Source organism: Oncorhynchus mykiss, chromosome 26 (genome assembly GCF_013265735.2).
Source record: "Oncorhynchus mykiss isolate Arlee chromosome 26, USDA_OmykA_1.1, whole genome shotgun sequence".
Taxonomy (NCBI): domain Eukaryota; kingdom Metazoa; phylum Chordata; class Actinopteri; order Salmoniformes; family Salmonidae; genus Oncorhynchus; species Oncorhynchus mykiss.
In genome coordinates this window covers 841,875-863,660 of record NC_048590.1, presented here as the reverse complement: position 1 = coordinate 863,660, position 21,786 = coordinate 841,875, and the positions used below count along the sequence as shown (strand labels likewise).

Here is a 21,786-nt window from a genome sequence, read left to right as displayed (position 1 = left end):
TGATACCTATGGGCCTGTTCATTGGTCATTAGTCCAGAGACATCTCCACTGACACCCATGGACCTGTCCTTTAGTCATTAGTCCAGGGACATCTCCACTGATACCCATGGACCTGTCCTTTAGTCAATAGTCCAGGGACAACTCCACTGATACCCATGGACCTGTCCATTAGTCATTAGTCCAGGGACATCTCCACTGATACCCATGGACCTGTTCATTAGTCCAGGGACATCTCCACTGATACCCATGGACCTGTTCATTAGTCATTAGTCCAGGGACATCTCCACTGATACCCATGGGCCTGTTCATTAGTCATTAGTCCAGGAACATCTCCACTGATACCCATGGACCTGTCCATTAGTTATTAGTCCAGGGACATCTCCAATGATACCCATGGGCCTGTTCATTAGTCATTAGTCCAGGGACATCTCCACTGATACCCATGGACCTGTTCATTAGTCCAGGGACATCTCCACTAATACCCATGGACCTGTTCATTAGTCATTAGTCCAGGGACATCTCCACTGATACCCATGGACCTGTTCATTAGTCATTAGTCCAGGGACATCTCCACTGATACCCATGGACCTGTTCATTAGTCCAGGAACATCTCACCTGATACCCATGGACCTGTTCATTAGTCATTAGTCCAGGGACATCTCCACTGATACCCATGGGCCAGTTCTTTAGTCCAGGAACATCTGCACTGATACCCATGGACCTGTTCATTAGTCCAGGGACATCTCCACTGATACACATGGACCTGTCCATTAGTCATTGGTCCAGGGACATCTCCACTGATACCCATGGACCTGTTCATTAGTCCAGGGACATCTCCACTGATACCCATGGACCTGTCCATTAGTCATTAGTCCAGGGACATCTCCACTGATACCCATGGACCTGTCCATTAGTCATTAGTCCAGGGACATCTCCACTGATACCCATGGACCTGTACATTAGTCCAGGGACATCTCAACTGATACCCATGGACCTGTCCATGAGTCATTAGTCCAGGGACATCTCAACTGATACCCATGGACCTGTCCATTAGTCATTAGTCCAGGGACATCTCCACAGATACCCATGGACCTGTACATTAGTCCAGGGACATCTCCACTGATACCCATGCAGGACTTCATTTGACACAAACACTGGCATTAGAAATACCTGTTTCCTGAAGAAGCCAGTGTTGCTCTCTCTCAACTCCTCCCTTCATCCATTTGATGGGGACCAACCAGGTGTAACTAAGAAGACATGGGAACAGGATGGTCAGGTGACTGAATTAAATATGATTTGGGGGTTTATCATCATGCTGCAGGGGGTGAACTAACTGCCTTGCTGCAGGGGGTTAACTAACTGCCTTGCTGCAGGGGGTTGGTTAACTGCCTTGTTGCAAGGGGTTGGTTAACTGCCTTGCTGCAGGGGGTTAACTAACTGCCTTGCTGCAGGGGGGTGGTTAACTGCCTTGCTGCAGGGGGTGAACTAACTGCCTTGCTGCAGGGGGTGAACTAACTGCCTTGCTGCAGGGGGTGAACTAACTGCCTTGCTGCAGGGGGTTAACTAACTGCCTTGCTGCAGGGGTTGGTTAACTGCCTTGCTGCAGGGGTTGGTTAACTAATTGCCTTGCTGCATTGGGTTTATTAACTGCCTTGCTGCAGGGGGTTGGTTAACTGCCTTGCTGCATGGGGTTGGTTAACTGCCTTGCTGCATGGGATTGGTTAACTGCCTTGCTGCAGGAGGTTAACTAACTGCCTTGCTGCAGGGGGTTAACTAACTGCCTTGCTGCAGGGGGTTAACTAACTGCCTTGCTGCAGGGGGTTAACTAACTGCCTTGCTGCAGGGGGTTAACTAACTGCCTTGCTGCAGGGGGTTAACTAACTGCCTTGCTGCAGGGGGTTAACTAACTGCTTTGCTGCAGGGGGTGCACTAACTGCCTTACTGCAGGGGGTTAACTAACTGCCTTGCTGCAGGGGGTTAACTAACTGCCTTGCTGCAGGGGTTTTATTAACTAACTGCCTTGCTGCAGGGGTTTTATTAACTAACTGCCTTGCTGCAGGGGTTTTGTTAACTAACTGCCTTGCTGCAGGGGGTTAACTAACTGCCTTGCTGCAGGGGTTTTGTTAACTAACTGCCTTGCTGCAGGGGTTTTGTTAACTAACTGCCTTGCTGCAGGGGGTTAACTAACTGCCTTGCTGCAGGTGGTTAACTAACTGCCTTGCTGCAGGGGGTTAACTAACTGCCTTGCTGCAGGGGGTTAACTAACTGCCTTGCTGCAGGGGGTTAACTAACTGCCTTGCTGCAGGGGGTTAACTAACTGCTTTGCTGCAGGGGGTGCACTAACTGCCTTACTGCAGGGGGTTAACTAACTGCCTTGCTGCAGGGGGTTAACTAACTGCCTTGCTGCAGGGGGTTAACTAACTGCCTTGCTGCAGGGGGTTAACTAACTGCTTTGCTGCAGGGGGAGCACTAACTGCCTTACTGCAGGGGGTTAACTAACTGCCTTGCTGCAGGGGGTTAACTAACTGCCTTGCTGCAGGGGTTTTATTAACTAACTGCCTTGCTGCAGGGGTTTTGTTAACTAACTGCCTTGCTGCAGGGGTTTTGTTAACTAACTGCCTTGCTGCAGGGGTTTTGTTAACTAACTGCCTTGCTGCAGGGGTTTTGTTAACTAACTGCCTTGCTGCAGGTGGTTAACTAACTGCCTTGCTGCAGGGGGTTGGTTAACTGCCTTGCTGCAGGGGGTTGGTTAACTGCCTTGCTGCAGGGGGTTGGTTAACTGCCTTGCTGCAGGGGGTTAACTAACTGGCTTGCTGCAGGGGGTTAACTAACTGCCTAGCTGCAGGGGGTTGGTTAACTGCCTTGCTGCAGGGGGTTGGTTAACTGCCTTGCTGCAGGGGGTTAACTAACTGGCTTGCTGCAGGGGGTTAACTAACTGCCTTGCTGCAGGGGGTTAACTAACTGCCTTGCTGCAGGGGGTTAACTAACTGCCTTGCTGCAGTGGGTTGGTTAACTGCCTTGCTTTTGGGGTTTAGCTGGCTTGGTGTTGGGGGTTATTTGCCTTGCTGTTGGGGGTTAACTGCCTTGCTGTTGGGGGTTAACTGCCTTGATGTTGGTTAACTGCCTTAACTGAACTTCCGGCGCCGACAGAGATGGCCGCCTCGCTTCGCGTTCCTAGGAAACTATGCAGTTTTTTGTTTTTTTTACGTGTTATTTCTTACATTAGTACCCCAGGTCATCTTAGGTTTCATTACATACAGTCGAGAAGAACTACTGAATATAAGAGCAGGGTCAACTCAACATCAGTACGACCAAGAATATGACTTTCGCGAAGCGGATCCTGTGTTCTGCCTTTCACCCAGGACAACGGAATGGATCCCAGCCGGCGACCCAAAAAAACGACTTCGTAAAAGAGGGAAACGTAGCGGTCTTCCTGTCAGACTCCGGAGACGGGCACATCGTGCACCACTCCCCAGTATACTTCTCGCCAATGTCCAGTCTCTTAACAACAAGGTTGATGAAATATGAGCAAGGGTAGCATTCCAGAGGGACATCAGAGACTGTAACGTTCTTTGCTTCACGGAAACATGGCTCACTGGAGAGACGCTATCGAAGTCGGTGCAGCCAGCTGGTTTCTCCACGTATCGCGCCGACAGAAACAAACATCTTTCTGGTAAGAAGAGGGGCGGGGGCGTATGCCTTATGGCTAACGAGACGTGGTGTGGTCACAAAAGCATACAGGAACTCAAGTCCTTCTGTTCACCTGATTTAGAATTCCTCACAATCAAATGTTGACCGCATTATCTACCAAGGGAATTCTCTTTGATTATAATCACAGCCGTATATATTCCCCCCCAAGCAGAAACATTGATGGCTCTGAACAAACTTTATTTGACTCTTTGCAAACTGGAATCCATACATCCTGAGGCTGCATTCATTGTAGCTGGGGATTTTAACAAGGCTAATCTCAAAACAAGACTCCCTAAATTGTATCAGCATATCGATTGCGCAACAAGGGCTGGCAAAACCTTGGATCACTGCTATTCTAACTTCCGCGACGTATATAAGGCCCTGCCCCGCCCTCCTTTCGGAAAAGCTGACCACGACTCCATTTTGTTGATCCCTGCCTACAGACAGAAACTAAAACAAGAATCTCCCACGCTGAGGTCTGTTCGCTGGTCCGATCAATCTGATTCCACACTCCAAGACTGCTTCCATCACGTGGACTGGGATATGTTTCATATTGCGTCAGACAACAACATACGAATACGCTGATTCGGTGTGCGAGTTTATTAGAACGTGCGTTGAAGATGTCGTTCCCATAGCAACGATTAAAACATTCCCAAACCAGAAACCGTGGATTGATGGCAGCATTCGAGTGAAACTGAAAGGGCATTGCTTTTAATCAGGGCAAGGTGACCGGTAACATGACCGAATACAAACAGTGTAGCTATTCCCTCCGCAAGGCAATCAAACAAGCTAGGCGTCAGTATAGAGACAAAGTAGAATCTCAATTCAACGGCTCAGACACAAGAGGTATGTGGCAGGGTCTACAGTCAATCACGGATTACAAAAAGAAAACCAGCCCCGTCACGGACCAGGATGTCTTGCTCCCAGGCAGACTAAATAACTTTTTTGCCCGCTTTGAGGACAATACAGTGCCACTGACACGGCCTGCAACCAAAACATGCGGCCTCTCCTTCACTGCCGCCGAGGTGAGTAAAACATTTAAACGTGTTAACCCTCGCAAGGCTGCAGGCCCAGACGGCATCCCCAGCCGCGCCCTCAGAGCATGCGCAGACCAGCTGGCTGGTGTGTTTACGGACATATTCAACCAATCCCTATCCCAGTCTGCTGTTCCCACATGCTTCAAGAGGGCCACCATTGTTCCTGTTCCCAAGAAAGCTAAGGTAACTGAGCTAAACGACTACCGCCCCGTAGCACTCACTTCCGTCATCATGAAGTGCTTTGAGAGACTAGTCAAGGACCATATCACCTCCACCCTACTTGACACCCTAGACCCACTCCAATTTGCTTACCGCCCAAATAGGTCCACAGACGATGCAATCTCAACCACACTGCACACTGCCCTAACCCATCTGGACAAGAGGAATACCTATGTGAGAATGCTGTTCATCGACTACAGCTCGGCATTTAACACCATAGTACCCTCCAAGCTCGTCATCAAGCTCGAGACCCTGGGTCTCGACCCCGCCCTGTGCAACTGGGTACTGGACTTCCTGACGGGCCGCCCCCAGGTGGTGAGGGTAGGCAACAACATCTCCACCCCGCTGATCCTCAACACTGGGGCCCCACATGGGTGCGTTCTGAGCCCTCTCCTGTACTCCCTGTTCACCCATGACTGCGTGGCCACGCAAGCCTCCAACTCAATCATCAAGTTTGCGGACGACACAACAGTGGTACCAACAACGACGAGACGGCCTACAGGGAGGATGTGAGGGCCCTCGGAGTGTGGTGTCAGGAAAATAACCTCACACTCAACGTCAACAAAACTAAGGAGATGATTGTGGACTTCAGGAAACCGCAGAGGGAACACCACCCTATCCACATCGATGGAACAGTAATGGAGAGGGTAGCAAGTTTTAAGTTCCTCGGCATACACATCACGGACAAACTGAATTGGTCCACCCACACAGACAGCATCGTGAAGAAGGCTTCAGGAGGCTGAAGAAATTCGGCTTGTCACCAAAAGCACTCACAAACTTCTACAGATGCACAATCGAGAGCATCCTGGCGGGCTGTATCACCGCCTGGTACGGCAACTGCTCCGCCCACAACCGTAAGGCTCTCCAGAGGGTAGTGAGGTCTGCACAACGCATCACCGGGGGAAAACTACCTGCCCTCCAGGACACCTACACCACCCGATGTCACAGGAAGGCCATAAAGATCATCAATGACATCAACCACCCGAGCCACTGCCTGTTCACCCCGCTATCATCCAGAAGGCGAGGTCAGTACAGGTGCATCAAAGCTGGGACCGAGAGACTGAAAAACAGCTTCTATCTCAAGGCCATCAGACTGTTAAACAGCCACCACTAACATTGAGTGGCTGCTGCCAACACACTGACTCAACTCCAGCCACTTTAATAATGGGAATTGATGGGAAATGATGTAAAATATATCACTAGCCACTTTAAACAATGCTACCTAATATAATGTTTACATACCCTACATTATTCATCTCATATGTATACATATATACTGTACTCTATATCATCTACTGCATCTTTATGTAATACATGTATCACTAGCCACTTTAACTATGCCACTTTGTTTACATACTCATCTCATATGTATATACTGTACTCGATATCATCTACTGTATCTTGCCTATGCCGCTCTGTACCATCACTCATTCATTTATCTTTATGTACATATTCTTTATCCCCTTACACTTGTGTGTATAAGACAGTAGTTTGGAATTGTTAGTTAGATTACTTGTTGGTTATTACTGCATTGTCGGAACTAGAAGCACAAGCATTTCGCTACACTCGCATTAACATCTGCTAACCATGTGTATGTGACAAATAACATTTGATTTGATTTGATTTGTTGTTGGGGGTTAACTGCCTTGTTGGGGATTAACCAATTGCCTTGTTGTTGGGGGTTAACAAACTGCCTTGCTGCAGGGGGTTAACAAACTGCCTTGCTGCTGGGGGTTATTTGCCTTGCTGTTGGGGGTTAACTTCCCTGTTGTTGGGGATTAACTGCCTTGTTGTTCAGGGTTAACTGCCTTGTTGTTGGGGGTTAACTGCCTTGTTGTTGGGGGTTAACTGCCTTGTCGTTGGGGGTTAACTGCTTTGTCGTTGGGGGTGAACTGCCTTGTCGTTGGGGGTTAACTGCCTTGTCGTTGGGGGTTAACTGCCTTGTCGTTGGGGGTTAACTGCCTTGTTGTTGGGGGTTAACTGCATTGTTTTGGGGGGGTTAACTGCCTTGTTCTTAGGGGTTAACTGGGCAGAACGGCTCGGGGATTACAAACAGCAACCTTTCAGTCACTGGCCCAACGCTCTTAACCTCTATGCTACCTGCCACCCCTGGTCTATGGTAAAACAGCATCACAGAAATTAGCTCAATAAGAATATTTACTTGTATGGAGAGGGTCTGTCCACTACAGAGTCAGGGTCCAGGAGGAAGTGCTTCTGGGTAATGTGTCCCATGGCTGTATCTATGGTAACCACTGGGAAGCCCATCTGAAGTATCCAGCGGTTCATGATGTCATGCACTGTGTGAGGTAGACTCATCCCTGGAGTGGTGAGGACTGCCTGTCAGAGGATGGAACACATAACAACACCTTAATGAAGGTGAGTACAACGGCACCATCTCTAGGGTCGTTCAAGACAGATTTAATGATAAAGAGTACAACGGCACCATCTCTAGGGTCGTTCAAGACAGATTTAAGGAAGGAGAGTACAATGGCACCATCTCTAGGGTCGTTCAAGACAGATTTAATGATAAAGAGTACAACGGCACCATCTCTAGGGTCGTTCAAGACAGATTTAATGATAAAGAGTACAACGGCACCATCTCTAGGGTCGTTCAAGACAGATTTAATGATAAAGAGTACAACGGCACCATCTCTAGGGTCGTTCAAGACAGATTTAATGATAAAGAGTACAACGGCACCATCTCTAGGGTCGCTCAAGACAGATTTAATGAAGGAGAGTACAACGGCACCATCTCTAGGGTCGTTCAGAACAGATTTAATGATAGAGAGTAGAAAGGCACCATCTCTAGGGTCGCTCAAGACAGATTTAATGATAAAGAGTACAATGGCACCATCTCTAGGGTCGTTCAAGACAGATTTAATGATAAGAGTACAACGGCACCATCTCTAGGGTCGTTCAAGACAGATTTAAGGAAGGAGAGTACAATGGCACCATATCTAGGGTCGTTCAAGACAGATTTAATGAAGGAGAGTACAACGACACCATCTCTAGGGTCGTTCAAGACAGATTTAAGGAAGGAGAGTACAACGGCACCATCTCTAGGGTCGTTCAAGACAGATTTAATGATAGAGAGTACAACGGCACCATCTCTAGGGTCGTTCAAGACAGATTTAATGATAAAGAGTACAACGGCACCATCTCTAGGGTCGTTCAAGACAGATTTAAGGAAGGAGAGTACAACGACACCATCTCTAGGGTCGTTCAAGACAGATTTAAGGAAGGAGAGTACAACGGCACCATCTCTAGGGTCGTTCAAGACAGATTTAATGATAGAGAGTACAACGGCACCATCTCTAGGGTCGTTCAGAACAGATTTAATGATAGAGAGTAGAAAGGCACCATCTCTAGGGTCGTTCAAGACAGATTTAATGATAGAGAATACAACGGCACCATCTCTAGGGTCGTTCAGAACAGATTTAATGATAGAGAGTAGAAAGGCACCATCTCTAGGGTCGTTCAAGACAGATTTAATGATAGAGAGTACAACGGCACCATCTCTAGGGTCGCTCAAGACAGATTTAATGATAGAGAGTACAACGGCACCATCTCTAGGGTTGTTCAAGACAGATTTAATGATAGAGAATACAACGGCACCATCTCTAGGGTCGCTCAAGACAGATTTAATGAAGGAGAGTACAACGGCACCATCTCTAGGGTCGTTCAAGACAGATTTCAACCACAGGGGGTTTTCCACACACAATACCCGATTATATTTAATACTCATTTTAGTAGAAAGCTAATTGTAGATTGAAAATGAGATAATAGAGAGACAGATCATAGAGAGAGTATAGAGGTTTATTTATCATACTGTATCCATGGTGAAGATGATCCCAGAGAGGAGAGAGGGAGATCATAGAGATAGTATACAGATCATAGAGACAGTATAGAGGTTTATTTATCATACTGTATCCATGGTGAAGATGATCCCAGAGAGGAGAGAGGGAGATCATAGAGATAGTATACAGATCATAGAGATAGTATAGAGGTCTATTTATCATACTGTATCCATGGTGAAGATGATCCCAGAGAGGAGAGAGGGAGAACATAGAGATAGTAGACAGATCATAGAGAGAGTATAGAGGTCTATTTATCATACTGTATAAATGGTAGAAAATAGGACTTACTTTCTGAAGATGATCCCAGAGATCTGAATACACTGTGTTGTTGAAGGCAAACTCATTCAGGTATGACTGAGAGAGAGAGGAGAGAGAGGGGGGGGGAGAGGGGGAAAGAGGCAGCGGGAGGGAAAGAGAGAGGTGGGAGAGAGAGAGGTGGGAGAGAGAGAGGCAGGGGGAGAGAGAGAGTGAGAGTGAGCGAGAGAGAGAGAGAAGTGGTGGAAGTGTCATGATGTCGGTTGATTCCCTGCTGTCTCCACCGACCTCATCTGACCCCTGGACAACATACTGTAGACCACCTCTGATGACTTCTGTAACTATACTCACAGTGAGTCCTCTGGTTAATATACTCACAGTGAGTCCTCTGGTTAATATACTGTAACTACACTCACAGTGAGTCCTCTGGTTAATATACTGTAACTACACTCACAGTGAGTCCTCTGGTTAATATACTGTAACTACACTCACAGTGAGTCCTCTGGTTAATATACTGTAACTATGCTCACAATGAGTCCTCTGGTTAATATACTGTAACTACACTCACAGTGAGTCCTCTGGTTAATATACTGTAACTACACTCACAGTGAGTCCTCTGGTTAATATACTGTAACTACACTCACAGTGAGTCCTCTGGTTAATATACTGTGACTACACTCACAATGAGTCCTCTGGTTAATATACTGTAACTACACTCACAGTGAGTCCTCTGGTTAATATACTGTAACTACACTCACAGTGAGTCCTCTGGTTAATATACTGTAACTACACTCACAGTGAGTCCTCTGGTTAATATACTGTAACTACACTCACAGTGAGTCCTCTGGTTAATATACTGTAACTACACTCACAGTGAGTCCTCTGGTTAATATACTGTAACTACACTCACAGTGAGTCCTCTGGTTAATATACTGTAACTACACTCACAGTGAGTCCTCTGGTTAATATACTGTAACTACACTCACAGTGAGTCCTCTGGTTAGTATACTGTGACTACACTCACAGTGAGTCCTCTGGTTAATATACTGTGACTACACTCACAGTGAGTCCTCTGGTTAATATACTCACAGTGAGTCCTCTGGTTAATATACTGTAACTACACTCACAGTGAGTCCTCTGGTTAATATACTGTAACTACACTCACAGTGAGTCCTCTGGTTAATATACTGTGACTATGCTCACAGTGAGTCCTCTGGTTAATATACTGTGACTATGCTCACAGTGAGTCCTCTGGTTAGTATACTGTAACTACACTCACAGTGAGTCCTCTGGTTAATATACTGTAACTACACTCACAGTGAGTCCTCTGGTTAATATACTGTGACTACACTCACAATGAGTCCTCTGGTTAATATACTGTAACTACACTCACAGTGAGTCCTCTGGTTAATATACTGTAACTACACTCACAGTGAGTCCTCTGGTTAATATACTGTAACTACACTCACAGTGAGTCCTCTGGTTAATATACTGTAACTACACTCACAGTGAGTCCTCTGGTTAATATACTGTAACTACACTCACAGTGAGTCCTCTGGTTAATATACTGTAACTACACTCACAGTGAGTCCTCTGGTTAATATACTGTAACTACACTCACAGTGAGTCCTCTGGTTAATATACTGTAACTACACTCACAGTGAGTCCTCTGGTTAATATACTGTAACTACACTCACAGTGAGTCCTCTGGTTAGTATACTCACAGTGAGTCCTCTGGTTAATATACTGTAACTACACTCACAGTGAGTCCTCTGGTTAATATACTGTAACTACACTCACAGTGAGTCCTCTGGTTAATATACTGTAACTACACTCACAGTGAGTCCTCTGCTTAATACACTAACTACACTCACAGTGAGTCCTCTGGTTAATATACTGTAACTACACTCACAGTGAGTCCTCTGGTTAATATACTGTAACTACACTCACAGTGAGTCCTCTGCTTAATACACTAACTACACTCACAGTGAGTCCTCTGGTTAATATACTGTAACTACACTCACAGTGAGTCCTCTGGTTAATATACTGTGACTACACTCACAGTGAGTCCTCTGGTTAATATACTGTAACTACACTCACAGTGAGTCCTCTGGTTAATATACTGTAACTACACTCACAGTGAGTCCTCTGGTTAATATACTGTAACTATGCTCACAGTGAGTCCTCTGCTTAATACACTAACTACACTCACAGTGAGTCCTCTGGTTAATATACTGTAACTACACTCACAGTGAGTCCTCTGGTTAATATACTGTGACTACACTCACAGTGAGTCCTCTGGTTAATATACTGTAACTACACTCACAGTGAGTCCTCTGGTTAATATACTGTAACTACACTCACAGTGAGTCCTCTGGTTAATATACTGTGACTATGCTCACAGTGAGTCCTCTGGTTAATATACTCACAGTGAGTCCTCTGGTTAATATACTGTAACTACACTCACAGTGAGTCCTCTGGTTAATATACTGTAACTACACTCACAGTGAGTCCTCTGGTTAATATACTGTAACTACACTCACAGTGAGTCCTCTGGTTAATATACTGTAACTACACTCACAGTGAGTCCTCTGGTTAATATACTGTAACTACACTCACAGTGAGTCCTCTGGTTAATATACTGTAACTACACTCACAGTGAGTCCTCTGGTTAATATACTGTAACTACACTCACAGTGAGTCCTCTGGTTAATATACTGTGACTATGCTCACAGTGAGTCCTCTGGTTAATATACTGTGACTATGCTCACAGTGAGTCCTCTGGTTAATATACTGTAACTACACTCACAGTGAGTCCTCTGGTTAATATACTGTAACTACACTCACAGTGAGTCCTCTGGTTAATATACTGTAACTACACTCACAGTGAGTCCTCTGGTTAATATACTGTGACTACACTCACAGTGAGTCCTCTGGTTAATATACTGTAACTACACTCACAGTGAGTCCTCTGGTTAATATACTGTAACTACACTCACAGTGAGTCCTCTGGTTAATATACTGTAACTACACTCACAGTGAGTCCTCTGGTTAATATACTGTAACTATGCTCACAGTGAGTCCTCTGGTTAATATACTGTGACTATGCTCACAGTGAGTCCTCTGGTTAATATACTCACAGTGAGTCCTCTGGTTAATATACTGTGACTACACTCACAGTGAGTCCTCTGGTTAATATACTGTGACTATGCTCACAGTGAGTCCTCTGGTTAATACATTGTAACAATACTCACACTAAGTCCTCTGGCGAAGACCGGCTCTGTCAGGAACTCAGAAAGCATCCTCAGAACTGCAGCACCCTGGGTGGAAGAGATCACAGGATTTGAGAAAGAGAAAAACAGTCACATTGGAGTTTAAGTTTTTTTACAGTCAGATCAACAAATATTCTGGGACCTCTTTTTTTACTTGAGAGTAGATGTAACCATGGAGCTCCCTACTACACCAGAGAGAGAAGGTGTAACCATGGAGCTCCCTACTACACCAGAGAGAGAAGGTGTAACCATGGAGCTCCCTACTACACCAGAGAGAGAAGGTGTAACCATGGAGCTCCCTACTACACCAGAGAGAGAAGGTGTAACCATGGAGCTCCCTACTACACCAGAGAGAGAAGGTGTAACCATGGATCTCCCTACTACACTAGAGAGAGAAGGTGTAACCATGGAGCTCCCTACTACACCAGAGAGACACTCAAACACTCTATTCTACCTGGTCCACAGATTTAATTTAATCTGAACCACCCTTTAACTGGAACAGGATATGGAAAAATGTGATTTTGGCATCCCGTAATCCGAACCATCAACATATATACATTTTAAGTTTGTTGACAGAATGTATTTAACACCAAGGAAATATTGTATGAGGAAATTGTCCCCAACTGTTCACTGTGTCCCCTGAATCAGGTCGGCACATTCCTCCATATGATGTGGGAGTGTCTTGAAGAATAATTGCAGCTAAAGCCCAATACACACAAACCAGTTACAGATATTTATTTAGACTTGTATCATGTTCTTTGATTCCAGGCCCACGGGGAAGGTGTGTGGGGGGTGGGGGGGGTCTGGTCATTGTGGGGGAGGGAGGGGGCGATTGGAGGGAATCTACTGGTTGAATCAAGGGATGGATGGGTTGGAGGGGCACTGACACGTTTCTGGGTGGGAGGCATGCTTTCTTCGGGTCTTTAAACGTTGAGAACCATGGAGAACTTTGCTGTAGAAGATGGTCTAGAACATGGAGAACCATGGAGAACCTTGCTGTAGGAGATGGCCTAAAACATGGAGAACCTTGCTGTAGGAGATGGTCTAGAACATGGAGAACCATAGAGAACCTTGCTGTAGGAGATGGTCTAGAACATGGAGAACCATAGAGAACCTTGCTGTAGGAGATGGTCTAGAACATGGAGAACCATAAAGAACCTTGCTGTAGGAGATGGTCCAGAACATGGAGAACCATAGAGAACCTTGCTGTAGGAGATGGTCTACAACATGGAGAACAATAGAGAACATTGCTGTAGGAGATGGTCTAGAACATAGAACCTTGCTGTAGGAGATGGTCTAGAACATAGAGAACCTTGCTGTAGGAGATATTCTAGAACATAGAGAACCTCGCTGTAGGAGATGGTCTAGAACATAGAGAACCTTACTGTAGGAGATGTTCTCGAACATAGAGAACATTGCTGTATGAGATGGTCTAGAACATAGAGAACCTTGCTGTAGGAGATGGTCTAGAACATAGAGAACCTTGCTGTAGGAGATGGTCTACAACATAGAGAACCTTGCTGTAGGAGATGTTCTAGAACATAGAAAACCTTGCTGTAAGAGATTTTCTAGAACATAGAGAACCTTGCTGTAGGAGATGGTGTTGAACATCTCACTGATCTCATCAGGCTGGTTGACTTCCTCCTCTTTCCGGGACAGAGGATGAGATGAGGCCAGGGCGTCCACAGCAAACACCTTGTGGACATCATTCAGGATGGTCTGCTCTTTCTAGGGAGAGAGAGGGAGAGTGATCAGTCTTACTGTACTCTATATGATCAGATTAATCCTCCTGTAAGAGTGATCAGTCTTACTGTACTCTATATGATCAGATCAATCCTCCTGTAAGGGTGCTCAGTCTTACTGTACTTTATATGATCAGATTAATCCTCCTGTGAGGGTGATCAGTCTTACGATGTTCCACGTGGGTTCAGCGTAGTCAGCTCCTAGATACTCCACGTAGCTGGCAAAGCCCTCGTTCAGCCACAGGTCATTCCACCATCTCAGAGTCACCAGGTTCCCAAACCACTGTGGACACAGGATCATGTCACACTTTGGGAACAATCACATCCAAAATGGCCGTCTGTTCCCTATTACCTTTCGCCAGCTCTGACCAACATTAATAATTAGGTGGGTACTTGTATTGGTCCTATTTAACGCATATACAAGTACGTATTAATACAAAGGTATGAATTGAAAACATGTTTTTCGTATTTCATTATAAATTCACCACCTGTTGTATTCGCTGCTTGTGACCAAAACATTTGATACCCCAACTCACCCTGAGACACCCTAGGAGAATGTGATCAAGGCCAAGGTCTGCCATAATCAACGGTGATCCTGGGGCAATTAGGATTAAGTGGCTTGTTTAAGGGCACATTAACAGATTTTTCACCTTTAAGGAACTAGAGACCTTTCGGTTACTGGCCCAACACTAACCGCTAGGCTACCTGCCGGTTACTAGCCCAACACTCTAACCACTAGGCTACCTGCCGGTTACTAGTCCAACGCTCTAACCCCTAGGCTACCTGCTGGTTACTAGCCCAACACTCTAACCACTAGGCTACCTGCCGGTTACTAGCCCAACACTCTAACCACTAGGCTACCTGCTGGTTACTAGTCCAACGCTCTAACCCCTAGGCTACCTGTCGGTTACTAGCCCAACACTCTAACCGCTAGGCTACCTGCCGGTTACTAGCCCAACACTCTAACCACTAGGCTACCTGCCGGTTACTAGCCCAACACTCTAACCGCTAGGCTACCTACCGGTTACTAGTCCAACGTTCTAACCACTAGGCTACCTGCTGTTTACTAGTCCAACACTCTAACCACTAGGCTACCTGCTGGTTACTAGCCCAACACTCTATCCGCTATGCTACCTGCCGGTTACTAGCCCAACACTCTAACCACTAGGCTACCTGCTGGTTACTAGCCCAGCGCTCTAACAACTAGGCTACCTGCCGGTTACTAGTCCAACGTTCTAACCACTAGGCTACCTGCTGGTTACTTGCCCAAAACTCTAACCAAAGATTTTTATATCTAAACCAAGATAGACCATAGCCCGTCGTTTCAAATGGGAACCAATTAGTCATAGTGGGCAGAACAAGCAAGGAGGTGGGCAGAGCCAAGCAGGAGCTAGCGAGATCCTATTGGCGTGTTCTAGCATGTATGCGCATATTTCCATTAGGGAACGCCTTCTCTGTGAAGTGCGTGTGCAATAACTCAATTTGCACTCCTTCTAAACAACACAACAAGTATGCTAAACTTAGTCCACTCTGTTAGTAACATAATCTAGTTTTGTGAACAAAAAATTGTATTGAGATTAAATGTTTCATTGATGAGAAAATTAGCAGAATGTCTGGCCAAAATCCATCTCGTTCCATCTTCTCCCGGCAACTGGTAACTGGGCTTCCTCTCATTACCTGGCGCTCATGTTGTGGACCTTAGTCATCCTCTCGAGCAATGTTTCTCCTTGCAGGATGTGATGTCATAGGTTGGACAGGAAGTACAGTAATGTCATAGGTTGGACAGGAAGTATAGTGATGTCATAGGTTGGACACTAGGTACATTAATGTCATAGGTTGGACAGGCAGTACAGTGATGTCATAGGTTGGACAGGAAGTACAGGGATGTCATAGGTTGGACAGGAAGTACAGTGATGTCATAGAGAACACACTACCATATGAGCCAGTTCGTGAGCCACCACAGTCAAGACTCTCTCTTTGTTTCCAACAGAGGAGATGGCTGGATCGTACAGGAGGGCTGTCTCTCTGTAGGTGATCAGACCCCAGTTCTCCATGGCTCCAGCATTGAAGTCAGGCAGAGCTATCTGGTCTACAGGGGAAAAACCAATAAAGGAGGCCTAAATGGTACCCTATTCCCTTTATAGTGCACTACTTTTGACCAGAGCCTTAGTGCACTTTATAGGGAATAGGGAGCCATTTGGAACATAGCCAACAATCTGTTGGGAGACTTAGTTTCACAGAGTATAATATAAGTGTAGGCCTACATGTGTACACATGCACTCATGGAGCTGAGGTCGGAATACAACGCTGACTTAACTGACAGGTCTGAATGCCAAGCTAACTTACCTGACAGGTCTGAATGCTAAGCTAACTTACCTGACAGGTCTGCATGCAAAGCTAATTTATCTGACAGGTCTGAATGCTAAGCTAACTTACCTGACAGGTCTGAATACAACACTAACTTACCTGACAGGTCTGAATGCTAAGCTAACTTACCTGACAGGTCTGAATGCTAAGCTGACTTACCTGACAGGTCTGAATACAACGCTAACTTACCTGACAGGTTTGAATGCTAAGCTAAATTACCTGACAGGTCTGAATGCAAAGCTAACTTACCTGACAGGTCTGAATGCTAAGCTAACTTACCTGACAGGTCTGAATGCTAAGCTGACTTACCTGACAGGTCTGAATGCTAAGCTTACTTACCTGACAGGTCTGAATGCTAAGCTGATTTACCTGGCAGGTCTGAATGCTAAACTGACTTACCTGACAGGTCTGAATGCTAATCTGACTTACCTGACAGGTCTGAATGCTAAGCTAACTTACCTGACAGGTCTGACTGCTAAGCTAACTTACCCGACAGGTCTGAATGCTAAGCTAACTTACCTGACAGGTATGAATGCTAAGCTAACTTACCTGACTTGGACAGTGGGTAGCTGGCATTGTAGTATCGTTCAAAAAACTTGAGCATTGGTCCTGTAACATTGAGAGCATAGTTTCCGTGTCCCTCAGCTATAGCTTTCCTCCGAGCCCAGATACGGACCTGCAAACAATTAGTATCAACTATCAGTCATCACTACAGTCTAACCACAGCAGCATCAGTCATGACTACAGTCTAACCACAGCAGTATCAGTCATCACTACAGTCTAACCACAGCAGTATCAGTCATCACTACAGTCTAACCACAGCAGTATCAGTCATCACTACAGTCTAACCACAGCAGTATCAGTCATGACTACAGTCTAACCACAGCAGTATCAGTCATGACTACAGTCTAACCACAGCAGTATCAGTCATCACTACAGTCTAACCACAGCAGTATCAGTCATCACTACAGTCTAACCACAGCAGTATCAGTCATCACTACAGTCTAACCACAGCAGTATCAGTCATGACTACAGTCTAACCACAGCAGTATCAGTCATCACTACAGTCTAACCACAGCAGTATCAGTCATGACTACAGTCTAACCACAGCAGTATCAGTCATCACTACAGTCTAACCACAGCAGTATCAGTCATGACTACAGTCTAACCACAGCAGCATCAGTCATGACTACAGTCTAACCACAGCAGTATCAGTCATCACTACAGTCTAACCACAGCAGTATCAGTCATCACTACAGTCTAACCACAGCAGTATCAGTCATCACTACAGTCTAACCACAGCAGCATCAGTCATCACTACAGTCTAACCACAGCAGTATCAGTCATCACTACAGTCTAACCACAGCAGTATCAGTCATCACTACAGTCTAACCACAGCAGCATCAGTCATCACTACAGTCTAACCACAGCAGCATCAGTCATCACTACAGTCTAACCACAGCAGTATCAGTCATGACTACAGTCTAACCACAGCAGTATCAGTCATCACTACAGTCTAAACACAGCAGCATCAGTCATGACTACAGTCTAACCACAGCAGTATCAGTCATCACTACAGTCTAACCACAGCAGTATCAGTCATGACTACAGTCTAACCACAGCAGTATCAGTCATCACTACAGTCTAACCACAGCAGCATCAGTCATGACTACAGTCTAACCACAGCAGTATCAGTCATCACTACAGTCTAACCACAGCAGTATCAGTCATGACTACAGTCTAACCACAGCAGTATCAGTCATCACTACAGTCTAACCACAGCAGTATCAGTCATCACTACAGTCTAATCACAGAACTATCAGTCATCACTACAGTCTAACCACAGCACTATCAGTCATCACTACAGTCTAACAACAGCAGTATCAGTCATCACTACAGTCTAACCACAGCAGCATCAGTCATCACTACAGTCTAACCACAGCACTATCAGTCATCACTACAGTCTAACCACAGCAGTATCAGTCATGACTACAGTCTAACCACAGCAGTATCAGTCATCACTACAGTCTAACCACAGCAGTATCAGTCATCACTACAGTCTAACCACAGCAGTATCAGTCATCACTACAGTCTAACCACAGCAGCATCAGTCATCACTACAGTCTAACCACAGCAGCATCAGTCATCACTACAGTCTAACCACAGCAGTATCAGTCATCACTACAGTCTAACCACAGCAGTATCAGTCATCACTACAGTCTAACCACAGCAGTATCAGTCATCACTACAGTCTAACCACAGCAGTATCAGTCATCACTACAGTCTAACCACAGCAGTATCAGTCATCACTACAGTCTAACCACAGCAGTATCAGTCATCACTACAGTCTAACCACAGCAGCATCAGTCATCACTACAGTCTAACCACAGCAGCATCAGTCATCACTACAGTCTAACCACAGCACTATCAGTCATGACTACAGTCTAACCACAGCAGCATCAGTCATGACTACAGTCTAACCACAGCAGTATCAGTCATCACTACAGTCTAACCACAGCAGTATCAGTCATGACTAAAGTCTAACCACAGCAGTATCAGTCATCACTACAGTCTAACCACAGCAGTATCAGTCATCACTACAGTCTAACCACAGCAGTATCAGTCATCACTACAGTCTAACCACAGCAGCATCAGTCATCACTACAGTCTAACCACAGCAGTATCAGTCATCACTACAGTCTAACCACAGCAGTATCAGTCATCACTACAGTCTAACCACAGCAGAATCAGTCATCACTACAGTCTAACCACAGCAGTATCAGTCATGACTACAGTCTAACCACAGCAGTATCAGTCATCACTACAGTCTAACCACAGCAGTATCAGTCATCACTACAGTCTAACCACAGCAGTATCAGTCATCACTACAGTCTAACCACAGCAGTATCAGTCATCACTACAGTCTAAACACAGCAGTATCAGTCATCACTACAGTCTAACCACAGCAGTATCAGTCATCACTACAGTCTAACCACAGCAGTATCAGTCATCACTACAGTCTAACCACAGCAGTATCAGTCATCACTACAGTCTAACCACAGCAGCATCAGTCATCACTACAGTCTAACCACAGCCGTATCAGTCATGACTACAGTCTAACCACAGCAGTATCAGTCATCACTACAGTCTAACCACAGCAGCATCAGTCATCACTACAGTCTAACCACAGCAGTATCAGTCATCACTACAGTCTAACCACAGCACTATCAGTCATCACTACAGTCTAACCACAGCAGTATCAGTCATCACTACAGTCTAACCACAGCACTATCAGTCATCACTACAGTCTAACCACAGCAGTATCAGTCATCACTACAGTCTAACCACAGCAGTATCAGTCATCACTACAGTCTAACCACAGCACTATCAGTCATCACTACAGTCTAACCACAGCACTATCAGTCATCACTACAGTCTAACCACAGCAGTATCAGTCATCACTACAGTCTAACCACAGCAACATCAGTCATCACTACAGTCTAACCACAGCAGTATCAGTCATGACTACAGTCTAACCACAGCAGTATCAGTCATCACTACAGTCTAACCACAGCAGTATCAGTCATCACTACAGTCTAACCACAGCAGTATCAGTCATCACTACAGTCTAACCACAGCAGTATCAGTCATCACTACAGTCTAACCACAGCAGTATCAGTCATCACTACAGTCTAACCACAGCAGTATCAGTCATCACTACAGTCTAACCACAGCAACATCAGTCATCACTACAGTCTAACCACAGCAACATCAGTCATCACTACAGTCTAACCACAGCAACATCAGTCATCACTACAGTCTAACCACAGCAACATCAGTCATCACTACAGTCTAACCACAGCAGTATCAGTCATGACTACAGTCTAACCACAGCAGTATCAGTCATCACTACAGTCTAACCACAGCAGTATCAGTCATGACTACAGTCTAACCACAGCAGTATCAGTCATCACTACAGTCTAAACACAGCAGTATCAGTCATCACTACAGTCTAACCACAGCACTATCAGTCATCACTACAGTCTAACCACAGCAGCATCAGTCATGACTACAGTCTAACCACAGCAACATCAGTCATCACTACAGTCTAACCACAGCAGTATCAGTCATGACTACAGTCTAACCACAGCAGTATCAGTCATCACTACAGTCTAACCACAGCAGTATCAGTCATCACTACAGTCTAACCACAGCAGCATCAGTCATGACTACAATCTAACCACAGCAGTATCAGTCATCACTACAGTCTAACCACAGCAGTATCAGTCATCACTACAGTCTAACCACAGCAACATCAGTCATCACTACAGTCTAACCACAGCAGTATCAGTCATGACTACAGTCTAACCACAGCAGTATCAGTCATCACTACAGTCTAACCACAGCAGTATCAGTCATCACTACAGTCTAACCACAGCAGTATCAGTCATCACTACAGTCTAACCACAGCAGTATCAGTCATCACTACAGTCTAACCACAGCAGCATCAGTCATCACTACAGTCTAACCACAGCAGTATCAGTCATCACTACAGTCTAACCACAGCAGTATCAGTCATCACTACAGTCTAACCACAGCACTATCAGTCATCACTACAGTCTAACCACAGCAGCATCAGTCATCACTACAGTCTAACCACAGCAGTATCAGTCATCACTACAGTCTAAACACAGCAGTATCAGTCATCACTACAGTCTAACCACAGCAGTATCAGTCATCACTACAGTCTAACCACAGCAGTATCAGTCATCACTACAGTCTAACCACAGCAGTATCAGTCATCACTACAGTCTAACCACAGCAGCATCAGTCATCACTACAGTCTAACCACAGCCGTATCAGTCATGACTACAGTCTAACCACAGCAGTATCAGTCATCACTACAGTCTAACCACAGCAGCATCAGTCATCACTACAGTCTAACCACAGCAGTATCAGTCATCACTACAGTCTAACCACAGCACTATCAGTCATCACTACAGTCTAACCACAGCAGTATCAGTCATCACTACAGTCTAACCACAGCACTATCAGTCATCACTACAGTCTAACCACAGCAGTATCAGTCATCACTACAGTCTAACCACAGCAGTATCAGTCATCACTACAGTCTAACCACAGCAGTATCAGTCATCACTACAGTCTAACCACAGCACTATCAGTCATCACTACAGTCTAACCACAGCAGTATCAGTCATCACTACAGTCTAACCACAGCAACATCAGTCATCACTACAGTCTAACCACAGCAGTATCAGTCATGACTACAGTCTAACCACAGCAGTATCAGTCATCACTACAGTCTAACCACAGCAGTATCAGTCAT

At 45.4% G+C, this 21,786-nt stretch overlaps 1 protein-coding gene across 5 annotated transcripts in view; it reads right to left on the bottom strand.

The window, feature by feature from the left end:
* LOC110526878 (aminopeptidase N) overlaps positions 1–21,786 on the bottom strand; it is a 74,844-nt gene that overhangs the window by 23,173 nt on the left and 29,885 nt on the right. For all 5 annotated transcript variants that reach the window (XR_005039886.1, XM_036964375.1, XM_036964376.1 and 2 more), the window contains exons 5-12: positions 16,989–17,115; positions 16,007–16,161; positions 14,242–14,355; positions 13,915–14,058; positions 12,313–12,378; positions 9,092–9,157; positions 7,108–7,283; positions 1,171–1,247 (exon numbers count right to left, since the gene is read on the bottom strand). Coding sequence is in view for 4 of the 5 variants with exons in the window: in XM_036964375.1 (XP_036820270.1) it covers positions 1,171–1,247; positions 7,108–7,283; positions 9,092–9,157; positions 12,313–12,378; positions 13,915–14,058; positions 14,242–14,355; positions 16,007–16,161; positions 16,989–17,115 (925 nt within the window). In the remaining variant the exon portion in view is untranslated. The remainder of the gene's footprint in view (positions 1–1,170; positions 1,248–7,107; positions 7,284–9,091; positions 9,158–12,312; positions 12,379–13,914; positions 14,059–14,241; positions 14,356–16,006; positions 16,162–16,988; positions 17,116–21,786) is intronic.